Genomic DNA, 13,505 nt, shown 5'->3' with positions numbered 1-13,505 from the left:
TGTGTGTGTGTGTGTGTGTGTGTGTGTGTGTGTGTGTGTGTGTGTGTTAAACCTGAAGCTCCTTCTAATAACCTCTGGCTGTCCGTCTCAGTGAGCAGACCTGATGTTGAATTTAGATCCAGCAGCGTCAGACGCTCACCAGAGGCGTAACGAGCGGCCTTTCATCCCGGGCCGTGATGGACAGATGATGAAACAAAGTGTTGGAGATGAAAACGCAGCTTCTCCTTTTTTATCAGCACTTTCACTGAGCTGATCCAACTCGTTCCCACAAGGAGTCAAAACGTCATGAAAAGCAGTTGAAGTATTTTAGAGACGGGTCGTTGCTACTGGGACATGATGTGACGTTGACTTTCAGTCAGGCAGGAACTGTTTGTGTTGATTAAAACATTAAATTTATTTCATGGACCAGAGCTGATTTATTCTGGGATCTATGGGTTCATAAACGTACAGTTTATATTTAATATTAAGAAAACTGTCTGATGAACAGTCTAGATTTTTAATTAAAGATTTGCTTTTGAGAAAAATGGGCAAATGATGAAATATTTAAAAGTCTTGTTTTTTAATTGGACATGAGGTAAAAGGTGCGAAGAGTTTTTTTTGTGTGTGCATGTTTTATGCATAACGGACATCGAGAGTTCATGCAAGTCATGAACGTTAACCGTCTACTTTATCCAAAGTTTTAAAATCTAAAAATGTGTTTTTACTGAGTCAGGTGTTGCCTTGAGTCTGTCCAACGCTGATGTGAAACCATAAAACCTGATTAAACAAACATGGTTAAAGTTTCTGTTGACAGGGTCCAGTTTTCTGATGCAGCGACTGGAAATGGCTCCAGACGTCTGAGAGGACCGACATATAAATTAGAAGTTGCTTGAACTCCGATTAATCCAAAGAGATCCAGGAGTCTGAGGTGGAGAGGGGGCAGGTAGGAGAGTCTTCAGGTGAGTTTTTAGAACAATCTGACGTCAGGAAGGTGTGGTGTACTGCTGTCTGCACACTGATCCACCTGAGAGACACAAGTACCCCCCCAAGACAGATTACAAGTTGAACCTATGCAGTGTATTGACTCGAGACAACCAGCAGAGGGTGCTGTAGGCGATTAACTGGACTTTAGAGGCAGTAAAGAGAATTATTTCTCCACTTGGAAAAATGTTCAGCAGCACAGAATAAACATGTTACATACCTGGAAAACTTGTTTAATTCAACTCGCCTTTGAGAAGGAGCTAACCAGGAAATGGAAGGACAGATTAAGAAGATTCAGTCATCTGGGAGACTCGGACTGCAACAGCCAGAGGGGTTCCTTCCTCAAGACTCTGAAAAGATGAACCTGTTCAATGCATTTTTACTACAGAGGCAGAAATCTGATTATTGAGTTCAATGATTTTTTTTAAGATGGTTTTCCACAGTTTTTTATTTGCATGTCAGGTTTGTTCAACAAACGAGTGGAAATGTTGAAAATGTTCAGTATTTTATTCAACATTTCACCTCTTCTGAAGTTCAGTGCAGTTGCCTTCAAGTTTCTGGTGTTTCAAACACAATGATTAATGCTAGTTTCTGAGATTTATGCAAAAATAGTTTACGCAAACTTGAGCACAATTTCTCAGCATTTTCTGGTGACCACATGTCACTGTTCAAGTTATTTGTTTTGTATTAATAAACAACATATGGTTAAAGCTCAGTTGTTCTGGAGCCGGGTCTGTTCCGCTCGGCTAGAAGTAGAAACAAATATCGAACAGAAAATGATCTTGTGCAGCAGAAACGGCACAGTGGTGCAGCGGTTAGGTCCGTCACAGTGCTGAGTTCGAATCACGCGTGTTCTCCTCACTCGTGGGTTTTCTCCGGTTCTTTTCCACGGTCCAGGAACTTGCATGAATCAGGGCATCGTTTCCATGGCAACGTCTTTGTCTTTAAGAAGCCAGTAAAAACTCAACAGATTAATTTAAAGTAAAAACCTTCAAAGGATCAAATCTAATCTGTGATCAGACCTGTTGAAGCTGGTCCAGAGTGGAGCTACAGGGACATCCAGAGGCTCAACAGCAGAACTGCTGCAGCAGAACCGGGCCCTGTCAGAACCTCAGAAATGGGTTCAGATCACTTTGATTTATTTATTTAAATTGTGACATTCTGAGTTAAGATTCTGTTTAAATTAACAGCTGCTCTTTGTTTTTATTCACTTTGTTTATTTTCCATTATCTTTCACTTATTTCTCCATTTTCTTAAGCTTCTTAATATTAATAAATCTTTTCATGCTTATTTTCATAAAAATCTCCATTATCTTCTGCTTCTAATTCTTCTTTTCATCAACAACTTCTCGCTCAGGATTCATTTTCATTTCCTTTAACATTTATTTTGACTCATTGACTCACTGAATCAATTGACTCCTTGAATCCATTGACTCAATGACTCATTGAATCGATTGACTCCTTGACTCATTGAATCAATTGACTCATTAAATCGATTGACTCATTGAATCAATTGACTCATTGAATCGATTGACTCCGTGACTCATTGAATCAATTGACTCCATGACTCAATGAGACTACGCTGTATAAATAAAAGTTGAATGAAAACTTTTTTAAATGTCATCTTCTTTTAATCCTTGATTTTTTTTTTTTTTTTTTTTTTTTTCTGTCCGTCTGTCTCAGGAGAGGAGTTGACGAGGACGAACCAGTGAATGGATGGTTTTCATTTCACTGGTCTCTCAGGTAATCAGGTCTCTCTTGTAAATGAGTCCTCGAGGCTCAATGGGATTTACCTGTATAAATAAAGGTTGATTGATTGGTCCAAGATCTCCTCAGGACCAGGACTCTCAGAAACCTGGTCTCCTCTTCTTCAGGTGAAACATTTTCTGTTCCTGATCTTCCCAAACAGGAAGTTGCTCCTGAATCCGAACAGATTACCCAGAAGGCCACAGCTCTAACAGGAAATGCTCGAGTCTAAATCTGATTTAATTTAGGATTAGTTCATGAGCTTTCGTTTCTCAGATGGCTCGTTCTGTGTTCTGACCCGTTCGATGGTCCTGAGGACAAGTCCAATCTAAATTTATTTTATAATCTAAACCTGAGAGGAAACTGAAAAGGACGTTTGATTTGACTGAATGTTGAGAAAAGTTTCCCTCAAACAGAGATCTGACCCGTTCAGGCTCGTCCACAGGGGCGACCTGGTCCTGGTCATGTGGTCCAGCCTGGACCTGACTCTGTGTCCTGATCAGCCTGCAGAAGATCCAGTTCATGGTTCTGGTACAGTCTCTAAAGATCTGAGCATGAATTATTCATGGTCTTGTCCCGCTCGGTTCCCCTCAGATCTGCAGCATCAGTGGAATCAGACGAGCTTCTGTCCTTCTGGAGGACGAGAGACGCTCAGAGAGTCATTTTACATTCAGGTCCAGTTCTTTCAGAACCACCGGAGAAGTTTCAGAGTGAAGGTCTCATCAGAGGGTTCTGTTCTGTGAGTAAATCAGAACTGAGAAAACAAACTAGCTGTAAACAAACAAAACAAGAAGAGAGGTGGTCTAAAGAAGAGTCGGAGTCGTTTGAATTGAAACTAAAAGTGTCAGATGTTCAAGTCCAGAACTGTGACCTTCAAGATTCATTTCCCTGTTGGTACGGAGTTTAAAAAAAGATGCATCAGAATCCTGCTACAGGAACCATGATGGATGGATGGATGGATGGATGGATGGATGGATGGATGGATGGATTATAAACTAGCTTTAGTGTCACCGCTGACATGAAAGGTTTAGTTTCAAATAATCAGGTTTGGTTCTCTAGTCAAAAGACTCGTCGCTGCGCACCGCTGTACTTTTTGTCCCAGTAGCGTTCCTGTAGCTTGAGAGTACCAGGTGCCATGATCCTTTGCACTTCTCACAAACCACACCATGGGGTGCGTGTTTCAAGCCAAGAACCATTGTCAGTATGGGGGGCTAAGCACCCCAAAAGGTCTGATCCTAGAATCGCCCCTGCTCTGAAACCAACCTCCCAACTAAGATTCATGATGTTTGGACTGCAGTAGACGATATATAGCAAATATAACGGAACAATAACCGTACAAACATCGTCCTTGAATTACTAAAACTAACTGGAAACCTTGAAAATGTAGTTCCAGGTTCCATAACCCTCTGTTTTCAGATCTGAAATTGTCAGGGACCCATTAGTGTGGGACTGATCCGGATGATCCAGGTACAGCAGCAGGCAGGCTTTGGACCAGTTGCTGTGTAGCTTGCGCCTTACGAACGTGAACAGAGCCACCACCAGCACCTTTCACACTCGGAGCATTTCTCGTAGCTCGTTTATCTTTTCAGTTTTGCCGTTTTGACTTTAAAAATGTTTCAGTGGTAAGATTTGAACCAACAAAGCTCAGATCTGAATATAGCTGTCTACCAGACTGAACCGCCAGCGTAGAACCCTTCCATGAGAATCTAAAGCTGGTAAAGATCCTCGTCACTCACTCCAACATCAGTGAGCTTCACTACCGCCGTCATTACAGCCGCGTTTTTTGTTAGTTTGTCCGAGGTTAGCTCAACCTGCGTTACATTTCCCCGTGGGTGAAGCGATCTTACCGTTCACGTAAAATATTTGATGTTCTTATAGAAACAATTCCTGAATGTTCATACTGTGTTAATACTACATGTTTGTCTCTTGACCGTACAACTGGGTAACATTACAGTAACCTTGCCCACTAATGGAGTTTTAATTAAGTATTTTAAGCTTCTAATAAACATGATCATGTTGCTTTATGCTAGGCCATTGGTAGAGTGATTATCGTTTCATATTGGCTAGTGATTTTTTTTTACCCCTAAAAGTTAACAGGCTACATGTGTGTTTCTCAGACTGTGACTATGATGCGTGAGAAGTGGAGTGTGCTCTATTCACACAAGGAGAGCTGTTGGTCAGGCTACTTCTTGTTGTACCATTAACTCTAATAGTTATTGAATCAGTTGTTTACTCTTGTGTAGGTAAAACTAGATGTTCAACAACCGTTAAAACACACCAGAATGCAGGAAATGGCATCTACTTTATTCAAAATTTGCGGTATGCCTGAGGCTGCAGGTTCAAGTCCAGGTTGTGTCAGGAAGTAAAACATTTGTTTCTTGGGCGCTGAAAGAAAACCAACCGTTGTGAATAAAATCCAGGTTTTAGATTTTAAATCGGTTTTTATTTACAGAACATTCAAACTTTTGCAGACGTGTCTTCAAACAAGACGTTTGTCTGTGGTGATATTAAAAAAAAAAAGTTTTATTCCAACTGAAAAACATTTTTCAAAACAACCATTAATAACTTGTAAATATTCAGACATGTCAGACCAGGAAACCAGTTCCCTGTCCTCATTAAAGGGAGATTCTGTCTAATATCAGATGAAACGAATAAAAGGCCTGTTCATCCATCTTCCGTCTCCCCTGGATGATGTCCGTGTTCAGACTCCGACGTACATCAGGTGTTGCATAGTAAAACTGTTCATGGAACAGATGCTAAAGTATGTTAGCCTAGCCTGGATGAAGACTTTTGCCTTGTGCTCTGATAAGAGTAACTGGATTATCCTTTTGATCCCGTTTTACTTTCAAACTGTGATAATCAGCGTTTGTCCCACAGGTTTGGAAGCACAGAGTCTCTGTAAACGTCAGACGTTCGGCCGACGCTCCTCAGTAACGAGCTGACGGTGAAGCTCCGAGCAGCCGGGCTCCCCAGCTCACCGCAGAGTATTGCACAAACAGGAGGAGAAAACAGAGGGAGTCCACGAAGACACGGAGGGAGTCCACGAAGACACGGAGGCAGTCCACGAAGACATCCTGGGTTTACAGCAGCAGTATCATTGGAAAGAAAAAACACATCCGAGATCCAAACCCCCCCATTAAAGTCTTTTTCCCCTCCCCCTTTTGTTCCAGGTGTCCAGGAAGCTGAAGCTCCTTCCTGGTCTCCATCAGCTCAGAGGATCAACACCAGAGGGCAGCGCCTCCTCCCATCAGCCCGAGCTGCTGCTCTGCTCAGCAGAGGAAGCTGAAACACACACACAGGAAGTTCAGAAACACACACAGGAAGTTCAGACACACACACAGGAAGTTCAGAAACACACACAGGAAGTTCAGAAACACACACACACAGGAAGTTCAGACACACACACACACACACACACACACACAGGAAGTTCAGACACACACACACACACACTGGAAGTTCAGACACACACACACACAGGAAGTTCAGACACACACACACACAGGAAGTTCAGACACACACACAGGAAGTTCAGAAACACACACACACAGGAAGTTCAGAACCAGGAAGTTCAGAAACACACACACACACACACACACACACAGGAAGTTCAGAACCAGGAAGTTGAGAACCACCAGTGGGATGAGTTCGGAGCAGAAGCGAGGAGTTCGTACCTGTGAGGTCTCTGAAGCGCTGCTTGGCCTTGGCTCGTTCATCACAGTCAAAATACCAAACTGTGATGGCGTACCTGAAACACAGTAACGTTAGGATTATTTTACTAACACTGAGCGGTGTTTTAACACTTGTTTCAACGTGCGTGGGTCAGAGGACGATACGAAACACGAGCAGCTGCAGCTTCTTCACACACAGTTCTGCTGATGTTGTGGTCGTAGAAGAAACGTGAAGTTTGTGAACAAACAGCTTCACACCAGCTCTACGTTTCTGCTGGACCGTACAGCTGACTCCTCCCACTCCAGGTTTTTACTAACTTCAGCTCATGAAACCTCCTGTGTGAATAATCTCTACATTAACACATTAATCTTTTACACGTTTCGTGCTGGTTCCTGAAGTGAACAGCGTGCACACAGTGCACGGCTGTGACATCAGCTGATGCAGTGCTCGTGTTTAAAAGTTTCATTCAGCTAGCTGTTAGCCTAGCCTGGATGAAGACTTTTGCCTCTTTCTCTGGCTGATAAAATAATTCTCTAAGATACAGAGCACAGAGAAAAGCTCCAACATCCTAAGGATTATTTGTCCGGTTCTGACCCAACATCTGGGTTCTGGTCAGTTTTAGACCCGGGCCGGTGCTGAAACCTTCAGCAACCAGACCACGGCACTAAACCATTAAAAACACAAACAGTAGTTCTATTCCTGCTGGTCTGCTCCAGATCGGTGCGAATTAGCTGATTATTAGCCCGCAGCTGTTAGCAGCTGTATATATCTCAGCTGCTAACATGCTAACTCCTGCAGCTTGTTGCAAATGTTAGTGGAGCTGCTCCTCTGCTGCTGGAACAGCGTGGTATGCACCGAACCAGGAACCGGTCCTGGTTCTCCTCCGAGGTCTCCGGGTGTTTTCAGCGGGACCCACCTGGTGGCGAAGGACGGCTGCACCTCGTGTGGGTTCCTGCGGTCGGACCAGAACACGAGGAGTCTGTCGAACAGCGGCTGGATGTCGGCCACGTAGGGTTTGCCTTCAGGGAAGATCCTGAGGACGCCACCGTGCTCCTGACGACAACAACAACAAGTATTAACCCTTTAGCTTCCTCACTGCGTCACGATAAAACGTTTTACATCCGTGTTGTGAAGTTGGAACCTTAAACTGCTTTAATAAGACCTGTGTCAGCAAAATATCTCAGACCACTGGACAGGTTTTAACAACACTCAGGAAGGACGTCTGCAACTGATTAACTTCTATAACCAATTCAAGATGGCTGCCCCAGCTAAACATGGCTGTGGCTCCATGAACTGAGTGGTAGTAGCTGAGAGTCAGTAACAGAAGCAACATGAAGGGCAGCGGGTGACAAGCATTCCTTTGACCTTCACAGTGAGAGCAGCACCTTGGGGTCCCAGTTCTTGTTCAGGTAGTAGATGCAGGTGAGGCAGCGCCCGTCCTGGTTCGGGTTGTCCACGTGTTTGACGTAGCCCGCACCGTTTCCAGGGTAACACGCCACCATGGCCTAAAGACAAGCGGGGAGAACCAGGTCAGACATCCGAGGAACAAACACACCCAGAAACAACCAAACACCCTTGAAACGTCACTAAATACATGATCTCCCATTAACGTACTTAATAATACCTCAAACTGGAACCAACGGGTACAAATATTTACTGAAGTACTTTAACTCAGCTGATCTGACGCAGGGACGGGTTTTAATCACGAGAACATAAAGCAGCGTCGCCTCGTCGGCCATTTTACTTCCAGATGTTCTTCAGCATCTTTCTCGTCCCGCAGTTTTCAAACCATTTCAACAAATCATAAATCAAAACGTTCAGCTCCTTCAGGACAATCCTGCTAGGACTTTTGGTACTGGTGCAACTTTAGCTTTTTGACATTTAGCTTTTTCTGTCATTTTTTTCTCATAAAAATTAATTGAGCTCATTTTAAATCCTTCAAATCTTTAGCTGTTTACAGCTTTTTACTGCTCCTTTCACATTTTGTTCCGTTTCAGCTTCTTTGTTAAAATTTAACTTTTTTTAGCTGTTTGTACACCTGTCTGCATGCTACAACATTTTTGTGCCTCTTCTAACTTCTTTCTGCTAATTTCAGCTTATGCTCCTTTCAGCTGATTTCTACAAGTTTCAGCTACTATTTAGCGGTTGTATGGTAATTCTAGCTTTTTCAGCTAATTCCGAGTTTTCTGCACTATTTAAACTTTTTTCAGCCTAAATCAGCAAAAAAAAAAGTGCTCTCTCGACTTCCTACTGGTAATTTCAGCTTCTTTCTGCTTTTTTGGCTACTTTTCGCCAATTTCATCTTTTTAGCAAATTTCCACCGTGTGTGCTCAGTTCAGCTTCTTTCAGCAAATGTGTTCTTGTTGCTTCTGCTAATTTAACCTCCTAGGACCATCTACATATGCAAGAGTTCGGGTCTTAAGAGGTTAAGCTTGTTCTACCTTTTTAGCTCCGTTTTTTTTTTTAGCTAATTTCAGCTTATGCTCCTTTCAACTTTTTCTGCTAACTCAGCTATTTTTGTGCTAAATTTAGCTTTTTCAGCTAATCCCACATCCTTCCAATTCCTTCTGATAGTTTAAGCTTCTTTCTGCATTTTCAGCTACTGTTCAGCTATTTTTTGCTAATTTAAGCTTTTTTAGCTAAATTGCTAATATGCTCATTTCTGCTTATTTAAACCTAATTCAGCAAATATTTGTTTCTGCTTTCTTCTGCTAATTTAGGCTTGTTCTTCCATATCAGCTAATTTCAGCTGTTTTTCAGCAATAAGCGTTCACGCTGCATTTGTGCAGGAAATGCAATTTATCTAGTTAAAGTTTGTTTTTGTTTTGCTCTCGACTCGTCATTAAGGGTTGATGGTGTCCTGAAACTGGACCAGTTCAGAACCACCGCTTTGAATGAGCTTTTTATTTTTACTGTTGTTTTAAAGATGCAGTGTAAGTAGTTAAATTTAAACATTTATAAATATTTTAGAAATGGTCCAGACACTAGAGAAATCTGAAAATGAAAACAAAACGTTCACTAATCAAATGTGTCGACTCCCGGAAATCAAAGTGAAGGAGCTCAACGAGACCCGACACCATCATCATCATCAGATGAAGATGAGCGGAGCCGACTGACAGGAAGTTCCTGTGTGCGCTCGTGTCAGTGCACGAGGATTAGTTAATAATTCTGGTGAACGTGGGGGCAGGTCTTTGTGTCCACGACTTCAGTTGCACGTACACAAACAGAACGCATGCTTGCTCACGTCTGTGCGCGCGCACGTGTGTGTGCTTGGCCTCTAGAACTTTAAATAGAACTGGTTCTGATCAGTAGTTCAACAGAACTGGTTAAAGTTGGGATTAAAGATTAAAACCAGTAACGGGCTGAAGTTGAGCTCTTCCCTCAGGTCACGCCTGCTCATCTTCCTCACCTTCCTCTTCAGCTGATGTTTAATAACCTGAAACATTCGGCTGTTTCCTCATGCTTTACTTAACCTGAGGAAAACTACCGGAGTGGACGGGACGGACGCCGAGGAGGAAGTGTGTGTGTGTGTGTGTGTGAACAGCAGGTGGGGTCAAACAGATGAAGGTCATTCACCCAGGATGAATTTTATAGAAACGTTTCTAAAGTAATCGGCTGTACGGCTAAAACTTAATGTATGGAGACAACCTGATTCAAGATGGCCGCCCCGGCTGATCAAACGTACAAAAACGACTGGAACAGTTTTAGACACTGAGCTGAGTGTGGTGGTGCCTGAGAGTCATCCCCAACACTCACAGCTTCACCTGAGCTTCAGCAGCACCTCCAGTATTCATCTCTTATCATCTCTAGTATTTATCTCTTATCATCTCTAGTATTTATATCGTATTATCTCTAGTATTTATGCCCAAACAATGGCCACAGAGCAGTCTAACCACACAAACCACGCCCACTTTGCTGTGAAACCCCGCCCCTTCCTGGTAACAGGGAAAGATGCCAAACACCAAAGATAAACCTTCCTGACTCCATGAGTTTCTGTGCTGGGGGGGAGGGGGGGGCTGGGCTTGTTTACACTGCCACCAGAGCACGTACACACGCACGTATGCACACGTGCACACACCCACCATCCTCCTCCAAGGACTGAGGTCATCCAAGTATAAACCTGCAGGAGGAGGTGGGTGGAGGGGAAATGGAGCATAAAGATTGAGAGAAGAGGAGCGATACTGAGCTTCATCTGATCCCTGCAAGAAGTGGGCGGGGTTAGGGACAGGGGTCAAAGGTGAGGTCAGTGCTGTGGGTCTGGCCAGTCTCCAGTCTGTTGAAGGTTTAATGATGGAGCTGCGTGAGGCGCGTGGAGCACCACCTCCAAAACACTGAGTTCTGACCCGGCTGAACAGAACTGGACTTCTACAGACCCCTGAGCCGGTCCACTAGAACCAGAACCTGCATGATCGGACAGGAAAGGTTTCTGTCTCAGAGCGAGGAAAACACAAAAACCACAACTAAAACGACCTCAAGAGTTTTTAAATAAACGGAACGTGCAGGAGAGAAGTCTGGATTTAAAAAAGTTTTAAAGTATTAAAAATCTGAACACGAACAGAACCCGAGTCCAAATCTCATGAATTAACGACGCAGATTAAATTTACCTGAGGGCACGTTTGGTCAGATGATGCAGTTTAAATTTAAATAAACGTGGACGTCGTTAAAATCAGAGCTCAACCTGCTGAAAACTAAAAACAACGGGACAGAAAAGGTGAATAGAAACTAAAACATGATATTTATTCTCTAACAGCTTCTCACCAGTCACACATCTGGATTTAATCCAGTGTTTGGTGGCCCAATTATTATTATTATTGTTATTATTATTATTATTATTATTGATAATAATTGGGCTTTAAATGCTGATCAATCACAAACGTGCAGATTGGGGTCATGACCTGATAAACGACATTATTTGTTTGGTTTTCATATAAATGTTTGTTGTTTGGTCTCATGTCAGGTGATCTGCTGCGCTCAGACGTCCTGTTGGGATCACTCTCAACCACCAGCAGAACCGAATGTCTCCACTTCATCCTGCAGGTGGTGGGACGGTCTCTTACCTTTGACCTTTCGCGGATGGCCTTGGCCCCCAGGCGGCTCGCGCACACGGACACGAGCCGGTCGATGAGGTTGAGCAGGAAGCTGATGGCCTCGCAGCCCCGCTCCGAGCCGCCCACCCACGCGATCTTATCCCCGCGGATGCTCCTCCGGCTGACGCCCGGGACGGAGCCCGCGAGCCGGCCGTCCTGCAGCTCCCCGGCCCGGTGCATGTCCGTCACCTGGTCCAGCACCGCGCTCCCGGCCAGGTCCCCGAGGAGCCCGTCCACGTAGCAGAAGCCGTGGGTCAGCAGGGCCGGGACGAACCGGTCCAGAGCCAAACGCTCCAGCTCCGTGAAGGATACGTGCTCGATGAACGGCATGTTTGTGTCGGATCTGGACACGGTTCTGAAAGTTACATAAAACTGAACCAGGCACAAGTTTTCTGCTCCGACAGCGGTTCGGTTCTCACGGAACCACAGAAACCACTGAGAGGAAGCGGAACTTTCTGTTCCTGAGGGCTCGAGTTGTGTTTGAAACTCGAGAGTCGCCGAGTTTTTAATGAAAGCGCCGCCATGTTAGCTTCTTTACGCACATTCTACTTCCGCTAAATTTCAAAATAAAACCATCAACCCTAAATATTCCACAAACTTTAGCTGCCCCAAAATTACAGTTTTAGGCTTCCTTCGTTTGCAGTCACTGGCATGTTGTAGCTAACTAAAACATTAACTATTATTAGGAACTTTAACTGATTTATGAACGTTTTCTTACATTAAAAACTCGTATCCACATAAAAGTATTTCACAGCTTGTTTTTCCTCAGAAAACAAAAAAAGATTAAACCGTGCCGTGTGGACCAGTTTCTTTAAGTGAGAAACGTTTCGTCGGAGCAGCCACCAGGAGGTGCTTTAATTTGAAAGTGACGCTGCGGTGTTTCCGCTTACGCACAGCAGCTTCATTGTGAGAGTGGCGCGTGCTACGTGCTGAATGTGATGTTCGCAGCGAGGAGGACAGAGCGGAGGGAGGGTGTGTGGGGGTTAATAACAGCCGGTGACGTCACATGTATTTTAAATCGTTTCAAACATTCACGCTCTTTATTTATTCACGCATTCATCACAGAAACTGATTTACGTTTATCTTCGACTACTGATCACGTGACTGTAGCTCTTCTCGTGCCCCTCAGTTTAATCACATTCTCCGGGTTCATTGAGGCACAGCAGACTTTATCTGCTACGTGCTCGCGCAATGGGCGTGCCCGCCGCCATTGACTGCTCGGTGGGCCGCATGTAGGCCTGCAGGAAGTAAACAGTGCACGTGTTGTTCACCACGTGCAGCTGCTCCAGCTGATACTGTCGGGCTGGAAAAAACCGGAATCAGCTGTTTGTTATGGGTTGGTTCAGATTATTAATGGAGCAGGAAAAGTCCAGTTAGTCACGTTCACTTCAGCACCATCACCCGTTGGTGACAGTGGGACGAAATGACTCCTTTCAAACAGGAAGTCGCCTCCAGCAGAACCAAGCTCAGGATGGGCTGTGGGGTTTACTGGACAGGAAACAGACGACTTGTTTACATGTAAACAGTTCCTGGAAACTTTACGTTTTCAAACGTTAACTGAAAACGATGCGCTGCTGAAGCTGCTGTAGAAGCTGCTGTTGAAGCTGCTGTAGAAGCTGCTGTTGAAGCTGCTGTTGAAGCTGCTGTAGAAGCTGCTGTAGAAGCTGCTGCTGAAGCTGCTGTTGAAGCTGCTGTAGAAGCTGCTGTTGAAGCTGCTGTAGAAGCTGCTGTTGAAGCTGCTGTAGAAGCTGCTGTTGAAGCTGCTGCTGAAGCTGCTGTAGAAGCTGCTGTTGAAGCTGCTGCTGAAGCTGCTGTTGAAGCTGCTGTAGAAGCTGCTGTTGAGCTGCTGTTGAAGCTGCTGTAGAAGCTGCTGTTGAAGCTGCTGTAGAAGCTGCTGCTGAAGCTGCTGTTGAAGCTGCTGTAGAAGCTGCTGTTGAAGCTGCTGCTGAAGCTGCTGCTGAAGCTGCTGTTGAAGCTGCTGTAGAAGCTGCTGTAGAAGCTGCTGTTGAAGCTGCTGTAGAAGCTGCTGTTGAAGCTGCTG

At 44.3% G+C, this 13,505-nt stretch overlaps 1 protein-coding gene across 1 annotated transcript; it reads right to left on the bottom strand.

Moving 5' to 3' along the window:
* Nucleotides 1-5,196: 5,196 nt before the first annotated feature.
* On the bottom strand, nucleotides 5,197-11,941 carry egln3 (egl-9 family hypoxia-inducible factor 3). The gene is made up of 5 exons (XM_037695505.1): nucleotides 11,435-11,941; nucleotides 7,763-7,882; nucleotides 7,294-7,430; nucleotides 6,380-6,453; nucleotides 5,197-5,987 (listed from the first exon to the last, which is right to left on the bottom strand). Exons 1-5 carry the CDS (start codon nucleotides 11,792-11,794, stop codon nucleotides 5,953-5,955), a joined length of 726 nt encoding a protein of 241 aa, XP_037551433.1. The 5' UTR covers nucleotides 11,795-11,941; the 3' UTR covers nucleotides 5,197-5,952.
* Between the last annotated feature and the right edge of the window lie 1,564 nt (nucleotides 11,942-13,505).

This window comes from Nematolebias whitei, chromosome 21, assembly GCF_014905685.2.
Source record: "Nematolebias whitei isolate Nwh7 chromosome 21, NemWhi1, whole genome shotgun sequence".
Lineage (NCBI taxonomy): Eukaryota > Metazoa > Chordata > Actinopteri > Cyprinodontiformes > Rivulidae > Nematolebias > Nematolebias whitei.
The sequence above is the reverse complement of the archived record's forward strand: the minus strand, read 5'-3'. Positions and strand labels throughout refer to the sequence as shown.

What these genes read in the sequence shown, in the direction of transcription:
- egln3 (XM_037695505.1), bottom strand. Translation starts at nt 11,794, where the DNA reads ATGCCGTTCATCGAGCACGTATCCTTCACGGAGCTGGAGCGTTTGGCT. An exon ending in ACAAGAACTGGGACCCCAAG is followed by an intron (nt 7,431 to 7,762) that starts GTGCTGCTCTCA and finishes TGTTGTCGTCAG; the next exon opens with GAGCACGGTGGCGTCCTCAG. An exon ending in GCGCTTCAGAGACCTCACAG is followed by an intron (nt 5,988 to 6,379) that starts GTACGAACTCCT and finishes TGTGTGTTTCAG; the next exon opens with CTTCCTCTGCTGAGCAGAGC.